Source organism: Bombina bombina, chromosome 2, assembly GCF_027579735.1.
Source record: "Bombina bombina isolate aBomBom1 chromosome 2, aBomBom1.pri, whole genome shotgun sequence".
Taxonomy (NCBI): domain Eukaryota; kingdom Metazoa; phylum Chordata; class Amphibia; order Anura; family Bombinatoridae; genus Bombina; species Bombina bombina.
The window spans coordinates 1192292887-1192306099 of record NC_069500.1 but is presented as its reverse complement, the minus strand read 5'-3'; the positions used below and the strand labels follow the sequence as shown (position 1 = coordinate 1192306099).

The 13213-nt window shown below is 35.9% G+C and overlaps 1 protein-coding gene across 4 annotated transcripts in view; it reads left to right on the top strand.

The window, feature by feature from the left end:
• FAT1 (FAT atypical cadherin 1) overlaps nt 1–13213 on the top strand; it is a 369065-nt gene that overhangs the window by 278933 nt on the left and 76919 nt on the right. For all 4 annotated transcript variants that reach the window (XM_053703897.1, XM_053703899.1, XM_053703898.1 and 1 more), the window contains exon 10: nt 5918–9985. In XM_053703897.1, coding sequence (XP_053559872.1) covers nt 5918–9985 — 4068 coding nt within the window. The remainder of the gene's footprint in view (nt 1–5917; nt 9986–13213) is intronic.

Here is a 13213-nt window from a genome sequence, read left to right as displayed (position 1 = left end):
TATTCCTATCAGAAACCGGTCAAATGTGTTCTTTTGCATGTGTAACTATGATATTTCACCCATAATCCCCATATATAAAAATAATTAGAACCATATTCCTGTCAGAAACAGGTCAAATATGTTCCTCTCCATGTGTAACCATGATATTTCACCCATAATCCCCATGTAGAAAAATAATTATAACTATATTCCTATCAGAAACAGGTCAAATGTGTTCCTCTGCATATGTAACCATGAAATTTCACCCATAATCCCTATGTATAAAAAATAATTATATCCATATTCCTATCAGAAACAGGTCAAATGTGTTCCTCTGCAAGTGTAACCATTATATTTCACCCATAATCCCTATGTAGAAAAATAATTATAACCATATTCCTGTCAGAAACAGGTCAAATGTGTTCCTCTGCATGTGTAACCATTATATTTCACCCATAATCCCCATGTATAACAATAATTTGAACCATATTCCTATCAGAATCAGGTCAAATGTGTTTCTCTGCATGTGTAACCATGATATTTTACCCATAATCCCCATATATAAAAATAATTAGAACCATATTCCTATCAGAAACAGGTCAAATGTGTTTCTCTGCATGTGTAACCATAATATTTCACCCATAATCCCCATGTATAAAAATAATTATAACCATATTCCTATCAGAAACCGGTCAAATGTGTTCTTTTGCATGTGTAACCATGATATTTCACCCATAATCCCCATGTAGAAACAGGTCAAATATGTTCCTCTGCATATGTAACCATGACATTTCACCCATAATCCCTATGTATAAAAATAATTATATCCATATTCCTATCAGAAACAGGTCAAATGTGTTTTTCTGCATGTGTAACCATGATATTTCACCCATAATCCCCATGTATAAAAATTATGATTACCATATTCCTATCAGAAACAGGTCAAATGTGTTTTTCTGCATGTGTAACCATGATATTTCACCCATAATCCCCATGTATAAAAATAATTATAACCATATTCCTATCAGAAACAGGTCAAATGTGTTCCTCTGCATATGTAACCATGAAATTTCACCCATAATCCCTATGTATAAAAATAATTATATCCATATTCCTATCAGAAACAGGTCAAATGTTTTCCTCTGCAAGTGTAACCATGATATTTCACCAATAATCCCCATGTATAAAAATAATTATATCCATATTCCTATCAGAAACAGGTCAAATGTGTTCCTCTGCAAGTGTAACCATTATATTTTGCCCATAATCCCCATGTATAAAAATAATTAGAACCATATTCCTTTCAGAAACAGGTCAAATGTTTTCCTCTGCAAGTGTAACCATGATATTTCACCAATAATCCCCATGTATAAAAATAATTATATCCATATTCCTATCAGAAACAGGTCAAATGTGTTCCTCTGCAAGTGTAACCATTATATTTTGCCCATAATCCCCATGTATAAAAATAATTAAAACCATATTCCTTTCAGAAACAGGTCAAATGTGTTCCTCTGCAAGTGTAACCATGATATTTCACCAATAATCCCCATGTTTAAAAATAATTATTACCATATTCCTGTCAGAAACAGGTCAAATGTGTTCCTCTGCATGTGTAACCATGATCTTTTACCCATAATCCAAATGTATAAAAATAATTATATCCATATTCCTATCAGAAACATGTCAAATATGCTCCTCTGTATGTGTAACCATGATATTTCACCCATAATCCCCATGTAGAAAAATAATTATAACTATATTCCTATCAGAAACAGGTCAAATATGTTCCTCTGCAAGTGTAACTATGATATTTTACCCATAATCCCCATGTAGAAAAATAATTAGAACCATATTCCTATCAGAAACAGGTCAAATGTGTTCCTCTGCATGTGTAACCATTATATTTCACCCATAATCCCCATGTATAACAATAATTAGAACCATATTCCTATCAGAAACAGGTCAAATGTGTTTCTCTGCATGTGTAACCATGATATTTTACCCATAATCCCCATATATAAAAATAATTAGAACCATATGCCTATCAGAAACTGGTCAAATGTGTTCCTCTACATGTGTAACCATGATATTTCACCCATAATCCCCATGTATAAAAATAATTATAACCATATTCCTATCAGAAACCGTTCAAATGTGTTCTTTTGCATGTGTAACCATGATATTTCACCCATAATCCCCATATATAAAAATAATTAGAACCATATTCCTATCAGAAACAGGTCAAATATGTTCCTCTCCATGTGTAACCATGATATTTCACCCATAATCCCCATGTAGAAAAATAATTATAACCATATTCCTATCAGAAACAGGTCAAATGTGTTCTTTTGCATGTGTAACCATGATATTTCACCCATAATCCCCATGTATAACAATAATTAGAACCATATTCCTATCAGAATCAGGTCAAATGTGTTTCTCTGCATGTGTAACCATGATATTTTACCCATAATCCCCATATATAAAAATAATTAGAACCATATTCCTATCAGAAACAGGTCAAATGTGTTTCTCTGCATGTGTAACCATAATATTTCACCCATAATCCCCATGTATAAAAATAATTATAACCATATTCCTATCAGAAACCGGTCAAATGTGTTCTTTTGCATGTGTAACCATGATATTTCACCCATAATCCCCATGTAGAAACAGGTCAAATATGTTCCTCTGCATATGTAACCATGACATTTCACCCATAATCCCTATGTATAAAAATAATTATATCCATATTCCTATCAGAAACAGGTCAAATGTTTTCCTCTGCAAGTGTAACCATGATATTTCACCCATAATCCCCATGTATAAAAATAATTATATCCATATTCCTATCAGAAACAGATCAAATGTGTTCCTCTGCATGTGTAACCATTATATTTCACCCATAATCCCCATGTATAACAATAATTAGAACCATATTCCTATCAGAAACAGGTCAAATGTGTTTCTCTGCATGTGTAACCATTATATTTCGCCCATAATCCCCATGTATAACAATAATTAGAACCATATTCCTATCAGAAACAGGTCAAATGTGTTTCTCTGCATGTGTAACCATTATATTTCGCCCATAATCCCCATGTATAAAAATAATTAGAACCATATTCCTTTCAGAAACAGGTCAAATGTGTTCCTCTGCAAGTGTAACCATGATATTTCACCCATAATCCCCATGTATAAAAATTATTATTACCATATTCCTATCAGAAACAGGTCAAATGTGTTCCTCTGCATGTGTAACCATTATATTTCACCCATAATCCCCATGTATAACAATAATTAGAACCATATTCCTATCAGAAACAGGTCAAATGTGTTCCTCTGCAAGTGTAACCATGATATTTCACCCATAATCCCCATGTATAAAAATTATTATTACCATATTCCTATCAGAAACAGGTCAAATGTGTTCCTCTGCATGTGTAACCATTATATTTCACCCATAATCCCCATGTATAACAATAATTATAACCATATTCCTATCAGAAACAGGTCAAATGTGTTCTTTTGCATGTGTAACCATGATATTTCACCCATAATCCCCATGTATAACAATAATTAGAACCATATTCCTATCAGAATCAGGTCAAATGTGTTTCTCTGCATGTGTAACCATGATATTTTACCCATAATCCCCATATATAAAAATAATTAGAACCATATTCCTATCAGAAACAGGTCAAATGTGTTTCTCTGCATGTGTAACCATAATATTTCACCCATAATCCCCATGTATAAAAATAATTATAACCATATTCCTATCAGAAACCGGTCAAATGTGTTCTTTTGCATGTGTAACCATGATATTTCACCCATAATCCCCATGTAAAAACAGGTCAAATATGTTCCTCTGCATATGTAACCATGACATTTCACCCATAATCCCTATGTATAAAAATAATTAGATCCATATTCCTATCAGAAACAGGTCAAATGTTTTCCTCTGCAAGTGTAACCATGATATTTCACCCATAATCCCCATGTATAAAAATAATTATATCCATATTCCTATCAGAAACTTGTCAAATATGCTCCTCTGTATGTGTAACCATGATATTTCACCCATAATCCCCATGTAGAAAAATAATTATAACCATATTCCTATCAGAAACAGGTCAAATGTGTTCCTCTGCATGTGTAACCATTATATTTCACCCATAATCCCCATGTATAACAATAATTAGAACCATATTCCTATCAGAAACAGGTCAAATGTGTTTCTCTGCATGTGTAACCATGATATTTTACCCATAATCCCCATATATAAAAATAATTAGAACCATATTCCTATCAGAAACTGGTCAAATGTGTTCCTCTACATTTGTAACCATGATATTTCACCCATAATCCCCATGTATAAAAATAATTATAACCATATTCCTATCAGAAACCGGTCAAATGTGTTCTTTTGCATGTGTAACTATGATATTTCACCCATAATCCCCATATATAAAAATAATTAGAACCATATTCCTGTCAGAAACAGGTCAAATATGTTCCTCTCCATGTGTAACCATGATATTTCACCCATAATCCCCATGTAGAAAAATAATTATAACCATATTCCTATCAGAAACAGGTCAAATGTGTTCCTCTGCAAGTGTAACCATGATATTTCACCCATAATCCCCATGTATAAAAAATAATTATATCCATATTCCTATCAGAAACAGGTCATATGTTTTCCTCTGCAAGTGTAACCATTATATTTCACCCATAATCCCCATGTAGAAAAATAATTATAACCATATTCCTGTCAGAAACAGGTCAAATGTGTTCCTCTGCAAGTGTAACCATTATATTTCACCCATAATCCCCATGTATAACAATAATTAGAACCATATTCCTATCAGAATCAGGTCAAATGTGTTCCTCTGCATGTGTAACCAGAATATTTCACCCATAATCCCCATGTATAAAAATAATTATAACCATATTCCTATCAGAAACCGGTCAAATGTGTTCTTTTGCATGTGTAACCATGATATTTCACCCATAATCCCTATGTATAAAAATAATTATATCCATATTCCTATCAGAAACAGGTCAAATGTGTTCCTCTGCATATGTAACCATGACATTTCACCCATAATCCCTATGTATAAAAATAATTATATCCATATTCCTATCAGAAACAGGTCAAATGTGTTCCTCTGCAAGTGTAACCATTATATTTCACCCATAATCCCCATGTATAAAAATTATGATTACCATATTCCTATCAGAAACCGGTCAAATGTGTTTTTTTGGCATGTGTAAATGTTATTTCACCCATAATCCCCATGTAGAAAAATAGTTATAACCATATTCTTATCAGAAATTAAAATTTTCCTTGGCATGTGTAACCCATAATCCCCATGTTTAAAACATCTATTCACAGGTTCCTATCAAAACAGGTTTGCACATACATGTACTATATTAAATTAGTAATGTAGTCCTACAAAAGTATTTTTCTATTATATTATTTAATGTGATTCCATTATACAACTGTATATATGTCAGCAAGTGAATAGTTAAACATTTGCACCTTCTGTTTGCAACTTAGTATCAAGCAGTGCAGAAAAGAACAACATATTTTGAGTTACAGCAGAGTCATTACCATGAATGTGTGTAAAAAGTATAATGACATCTAGTGATAGTGTTTAGCATTGCAGCCAATCATCCCATCATCCCAATCATCCCAATATGCAGTTTAGTATGTCCCCTTTGAGAGAGACAATTGCATACATACAAGCTATTGAACATTTGTATTGCTTCCTATAAGGGTAATAAAAAAGTATATAAGATGTACTTATGGGTTTGCAGACAAAATATTATTATATTGTTTTGATACTTAGATTGTTTTTTTTTCCTAATTAAATGTGTAATGTCATTCATTTGCAATATTCTTACTCTCCTCTTTTTCTTTATCTAGGGAACACAGCAAATGCTTTTACAATTGATCCAGTTTTGGGAATCATAAAGACTGCAAAAGAACTTGACCGAAATAATCATGGTCAATATGAATTAGTAGTGAAAGCTTCAGATCGTGGAATTCCTCCAATGAGTCAGATCACATCTGTGCATATCCATGTTACAATTTCTGACAATGCAGCACCCAGATTTTCAACTAAACAGTATACTACAGAAATTAGTGAAACTGCCCGTATAGGTAGTTTTGTTGCAATAGTTTCAGCGTTTAGTCAATCCTCTGTAGTATATGAAATAAAAGATGGGAATTTCGGGAATGCCTTTGATGTTAATCCGAACTCTGGTGCCATAATAACAGAGAAACAGCTTGATTTTGAAACACTACCCTCATATATGCTTATTGTGCAAGCAACAAATATGGCTGGATATTCCACAAATACAACTGTCATAGTTCATATTAGAGATGAAAATGATAACTTTCCTGTTTTTGTGCAATCAGGTTACAAAGGTCTCATAAGTGAATCTGCATCACCTAACAGTGTTGTTTTGACTGATGAAAATATACCATTAGTAATTAGGGCTACTGATGGTGATCAGGAATCAAATGCTTTTCTTGTTTATCAAATTGTTGAACCATCTATCCACAAATATTTTGCAATTGATTCTAGCACTGGTGCCATACGTACATTAGTAAGTTTAGATTATGAACAAACAAACATATTCCACTTTACTGTACAAGCACATGATATGGGATATCCACGGTTATTTGCTGAACATGCTGCAAATGTTACAATATATGTTATTGATATCAATGACTGTCCTCCGGTATTTCCAAAAAATGTTTATGAAGCCTCTGTTTTAATACCAACATATAAAGGAGTCAGAATTATCACAGTGAATGCTTCAGATGATGATTCTGGATCTTTTTCAGAACTTATGTATTCTATTACAGATGGCAATATTGGAGAAAAATTATTAATAGATCCCCTAACAGGAACAATTACTGTGCAGAATACAACACATTTAAGAAGCAGATATGAACTAACCATAAGGGCTTCCGATGGAAGATTTTCTAGCCATACATCTGTTAAAATTAATGTGAAAGAAAGCAAAGAAAGTTCTTTGAGATTTACACAGCATTCATACTCTGCTGTTGTACAAGAAAACACAACCCAAGTTAAGATGCTGACCATCATAACTCCTGTTGGCAACCTTATCAATGAACCATTGTTTTTTCAAATTCTTAACCCAGATACTAGATTTAAAATGGGTCATACCTCCGGGGTCCTCTCCACCACTGGGATTCCATTTGATCGGGAACAGGAAGAATTGTTTGAATTGGTGGTAGAAGTTACTGATCAACAAAAGCCACCAAGAGTTGCACACATTTTGGTGAAAGTAACAGTAGAGGATATAAATGATAATGTTCCTGTTTTTGTGAATCTTCCATACTATGCAATGGTTCAAATAGATGCTGAATTGAGTCATGTTATTAGACATGTCACTGCTGTGGATAAAGATATTGGTAAAAATGGAGAGATACACTATTACCTTAAAGAGCACTCTGAATACTTTCAAATAGGACCATTTGGTGAGATCTCATTAAAAAAGCAGTTTGATATAGATACGCTTAACAAAGAATATTTTATAACTGTAGTGGCAAAAGATGGAGGAAACCCATCATATTCTGCTGAAGCTATTGTACCAATTACAGTAATGAATAAAGCCATGCCAGTATTTGAAAAACCTTTCTACAGTGCAGAAATAGCTGAAAATGCCCAGCTCCATAGCCCAGTTGTACATGTGCAAGCCAACAGCCCAGAAGGACTTAGAGTAATTTACAGTATTATCGATGGTGATCCATTTAATCAATTTAATATAAATTTTAACACTGGTGTAATTAATGTTTTTGCACCTCTTGATTTTGAATCTCATCCAGCTTACAAACTAAGAGTACGAGCTACAGACTCTCTTACTGGGGCCCATGCCGAAGTTTTTGTTGACATAATTTTGGAAGATATAAATGATAATCCACCTGTTTTTAGAAAGAAAGTATATGTTGCCACCTTGTCAGAAGCATCAGCAATTGGAACATCTGTGTTGCAAGTAAATGCTATAGATGCAGATTCTGGATTGAATAATGCCATTTCTTATCAATTGGTTGGAGATAATGATAATATTTCACAGTATTTTCATATAGACAGTAGTAGTGGGCTCATAGTTACTGCAAAAACCTTGGACTATGAACACTTACAGTTGTACAATATATTGGTACGAGCTGTAGACAATGGCTTACCTTCCTTAAGCACTGACATTGTTGTTAGTGTCCATGTAACTGATCTTAATGATAACCCACCAACATTTACCCAGCAGATATATGAAGCCAAAATTAGTGAGCTCTCTAAACCAGGGCACTTTGTAACTTGTATAAAAGCCACAGATGCAGATAGTTCAGACGCTGAAAAGTTAGACTATTCTATACTTGCTGGGAATTATGGTTTGAATTTTATTATGAACAGTAAAACTGGTATCATTACTGTATCACATCTGCATAAGAATGTTTTCCATCCATTCTACATTCTCAATGTGTCAGTTACTGATGGTGTTTTCAGAAATTCTGCTCAGGTTCACATTGCTGTATTAAGTGCCAACTTACATAGCCCTGTATTTAAACAAAATGAATATGAAGTTGAACTGTCGGAAAACTCTCCTGTGCAAACCCTTGTGACTGAAGTGAAAGCAATAGATGACGATAAAGGACCCTATGGACAACTCACTTACCATATCCTGAATGAGTTTGCCAGGGATAACTTTTATATTAACGAAAGAGGACAATTATTTACTGGAGAAAGGCTTGATCGTGAAAATCCATCTAATAAGTTAATACCTATAAGTTTAATGGCAAAGGATTCTGGTGGAAAAGTTGGCTTCTGTATTGTTAATGTGATACTTACAGATTATAATGATAACTCACCACAATTTCGTGCAACAGAATATAAAGTAAGTATTTCATCTGATACTCCCAGAGGATCTTCTATTGTCAGAGTTATGGCATCTGATTTTGATGAAGGAGTAAATGCTGATATAACCTATACAATTGATGCAAAATCTGAAAGTGTTGAAGAAAATTTTGAAATCAGTGAATATTCTGGCATCATTACCACAAAAGAAAGCCTAATTGGTTTAGAAGACCAATCCTATTCCTTTTTTGTGAAAGCTCAAGATGGAGGATCGCCCCAAAAAGAGTCCATAGTGCCAGTCTTTATTAGAATCCTCTCACCTGAAGTGCCTCTTCCAAAGTTTTCTGAACCTTATTATACTCTTAGTATTTCTGAAGAGACAGCGATAGGTACAGAGCTGGATGTCCTCAAAGCAGAAAGTAACCAGCCTGTAATATATTCTCTCATGAAAGGAAATACACCTGAGAGTAATGTTGAAGAAACATTTGCTATTGACAAACAAAATGGACGATTGAAACTTGAAAAAGCATTGGACCATGAAACGACTAAATGGTACCAATTTTCTGTGCTGGCTCAAAATATCCAAGGGGAGCATGAGGTAATTTCCTCTGTAGATGTCAGTGTTCAAGTAAAAGATGTTAATGACAATAAACCAGTTTTTGAGGCAAATCCATATGAAGCATTCATTGTTGAAAATCTTCCTGGTGGAACTAAAGTCATCAAGGTGAAAGCAGTTGATCTAGATTCTGGACTGAATGGTCATGTTTCATATACATTGGCATTCTCACAGAGATCACCAGAAATTAAAGATCTTTTCTCAGTAGACATGGAAACTGGATGGGTCACAACTCTTAAGGAACTTGACCATGAGAAAAAGAACAAGTATAGCCTTGCAGTTATTGCCTACGATCATGGTGATCAAGTTCTGTCATCCTCCGCTATAATTGAAGTTACAGTTATGGATGTTAATGACAATCCTCCACGGTTCACTGCAGAGATATACAAAGGCACAGTGAGTGAAGATGATCCCCCCGGAGGAGTTATTGCCATTTTAAGTACAACTGATGATGATACAGAGGAAGTCAACAAAGAAGTTACCTACTATATTACAGGTAAATATACATCAAAGTTTAAAATGAATTAAAGGTTGGCAACAGTTAAAGGGACAGGCTAGTCAAAATTAAAGTTATATGATTCAGATATGGCGTGCAATTTATAACAACTTTCAAATTTACTTTTATCATCAAATTTGCTTTGTTCTTTTGGTATTCTTTGTTGAAAGCTAAACTTAGCTAGGCTAGACAATGCTAATTCATGCGGGCCATATAGATAACATTGTGCTCACTCTCATAGAGTAATTTATGAGTCAGCACTAATTGGCTAAAATGCAAGTCTTTCAAAAGATCTAAAATAAGGTGTCAGTCTGCAGAGGCTTAGATACAATCATAATCACAGAGGTAAAAAGTGTATTAATATAACCGTGTTGGTTATGGGTAATGGGGTAATAAAGGAATTATCTATCTTTTCAAACAATAAACCTTTTCAAGTAGACTATCTCTTTAAATTAAATGTGAATATGTTAAAATTTATTGTAGGTTTAGTCTTGTGTTTTAAAAGATATAAAAGTGCAAAAAAGAAAATGCTGTAATTAATATGTTATAGTATTTTATTATAGCACTATTACTTAAATGTAACTGGGCCTGTGCATTCAGCAGCTTTGTTAGTTGCCAAATACGGAAGAAGGTGGCCATTTGTGCCTTCAGCCCTTTTCGCAGCCGGATTTATTCTTGTGAAAGTGAAACACACTAAGATCTGGATTTTCACAGAACTTTGCACAAGACTACATGTAACTTTGTGTTTAACCCCTGCAAATAGTTAAAAATAGCTCCAGAGCAGCAATACACTGCTATGAATGCATCTGGTAAGCGAATGACAAAAGACAAATGTGTGTAGCCACCAATAACCAGCTAGCTCCCAGTTGTGTAGGATGTGTATATAATTTCTTCATACATGGAAAGAGTCCACAGCTGCATTCATTACTTTTGGGAATTCAGAACCTGGCCCCCAGGAGGAGGCAAAGACACCCCAGCCAAAGGCTTAAATACCCCTCCCACTCCCCTTATCCCCCAGTCATTCTTTGCCTTTCGTCCCAGGAGGTTGGCAGAGAAGTGTTAGAAGTTTTCGATAGTCTCTTATGGAGGGTAGTACTCTTCGGCTTGGGACTGGAGTTTTAGTAATCCTGTAAGTCTCTCAGTGAGAGCATGGGTGAATGTCAGAGTCCGGAGATGCAGCGAGAGTCTTTCTGCGAAACCATCCCAACTCATATTAAAAGCTCCACAAGCAATCAGCGTTCATGAGTTTTGCTGGCTGCTTTCTTCTCTCAAGTCCATGGCAGAGGCGATGCTACTATCTGTCACACTTGAAGGGCCGTGTTCCTGTTCCACGGCGTAGATTCTTATAATATTGTTTCATTTTACTTTCGTCATGATTGTATTGTAAAGCAAATGTTTTTCCGAGAGGCTACCACCTTTTGGGACTAACTATGACTCAGGGTCACAGTTTTTTTTTTAAATCATGTTTCTTATGTGATTCGACCTGCTTATGTGTAGTGTTACTTAGGCTCATGGCTTGTGGAACATAACAGCCTTTGGAAGTGATGCGGCCTTTAAGGTCAAGCACACTTTTTCTGGATTGTACGGTCACCTGGTGACCGGACGTGGTCATGTTTTGGCTCTCCATTTCCTCATTCCTGACCGTGTGGTGACGGAAGATTTCTGGTCCGCTGGTGTCTGGTTCATAGGAGGTGGTGAGTGCCCCAGCCATTGTGGGTGTCAGGTGCCGTTTACATTTTCTTATTTGGTCCGTTTTTTTGTATTCAATATCCCAGTTATGGAGGATTCTGATATGGTGGAGACGGACGTCTCTAGTTCAGATTCTGCTTCTTGTGAAGAATACGAATTGGCCTGACTGATACATGCCTATCAGTTATGTTCCGAATGCCATTTAAGAGTTCTCAATTCCTCGGGATCGGGGAATCAAGGAGCAGCTGAGCCGTCCACCTCTGGGGGTTTTGTTCCCTGAGTGGTGAGTTCCCTACCACCATCTCTTACTACGCATGCAGGTAACCCAGATTTTGCTTATCCTTCTCTGGAAGGTTGCTTGTTCCCTCCGGAGTTTATGGCACGGTTCCGCATGTCTATAATTATGGCGCTAGCACATCTGCAACTCCAAGAAGTGTGCTTACAATATTGTACGTGTTTCTTTAACCAGGGCTTCTCAGGCGTGGGATGGCCTGGTCCTGTTCAGCTCTCCGGGGGAACGACTGTCCCTGAGGCTTCAGGGGGTCAACCTACGGGGCCGGGGTTGTCTTTTGCTCCGGCAAAGGTATGCTGGCGCGCCTTCGTGTCCTACTGAGGCACGTTTTGGCGTTGTTGGAGGATCCCATTCTTAATGGATCTGGGAATTCTCAGTCTTCTCTTTCAAATGGTGGGCAGAATTAGATATGAGGATAAAGTAATTTTCTTATTGGCTTGTTTATTGAGTATCCTTTTCCAGTTCTGAGCTTGGAAGAACAGGATCCCTGTTGGCCTGGTTCTGCGGGTGTGTCTGTTCTCCTTGGGCGATAACCTACGGGTTGCCTTATCTTTTATTTTAATCCGGTTAGGATAATTTTTTATTTGGTTGAGCTCACGTTTATTAATATTTCCTTCGGTAATTTTTTTTCTGGAATCGATACTCACGATTTTCGATCGCATTGTTTACTTCTACGGAAGTTTGTTCTAGTGGAAGGACATGTTTTGTCCTATATTTGTCTGTTGTTTATTTTTCCATTCTGGGGATGACTATACAGTATACGGCCTTGACAGTGATGACCCTTGGTTTCAGGCTAGTCCTGATTGGGTTCAGATCCTTCTGTCTTGCGGCCTTCTTCTGCCTAGCTGGTTCGGTTAGGGCGCTGAGTGTTTCACATTATTATTTGTGTTTTTTCTTGTTTTTATTTTAAAAGTTTCAGCTAAGCATTCTGAAAGGACCTGAGGGTCAGTGAGGCATTGGGGATTGGTTCAGTCCTTATTTGCCTTTTTAAGCTGGTCAAATGGGACTCGGTGAAGTTCCACTGCGACACACTCAGATGTTTTCCGATATTTCGTCGGGACTTATAGTATTTCCTTCCCCGCGTGTGTTGGAGGTTTAAAAGGACTTAGGGTCTCCTTGCCGCCGGTTCCTGGCGGTTTTGCCTTTCAGGGTCTCTTTGGAATTGTCCTTTTTTTGACTTGTTCCTTTTGAGGTACTCTTCCTTCGGGTTAAGATTTCTGTACTTTGTCTATTTTCCTTAACGGTTT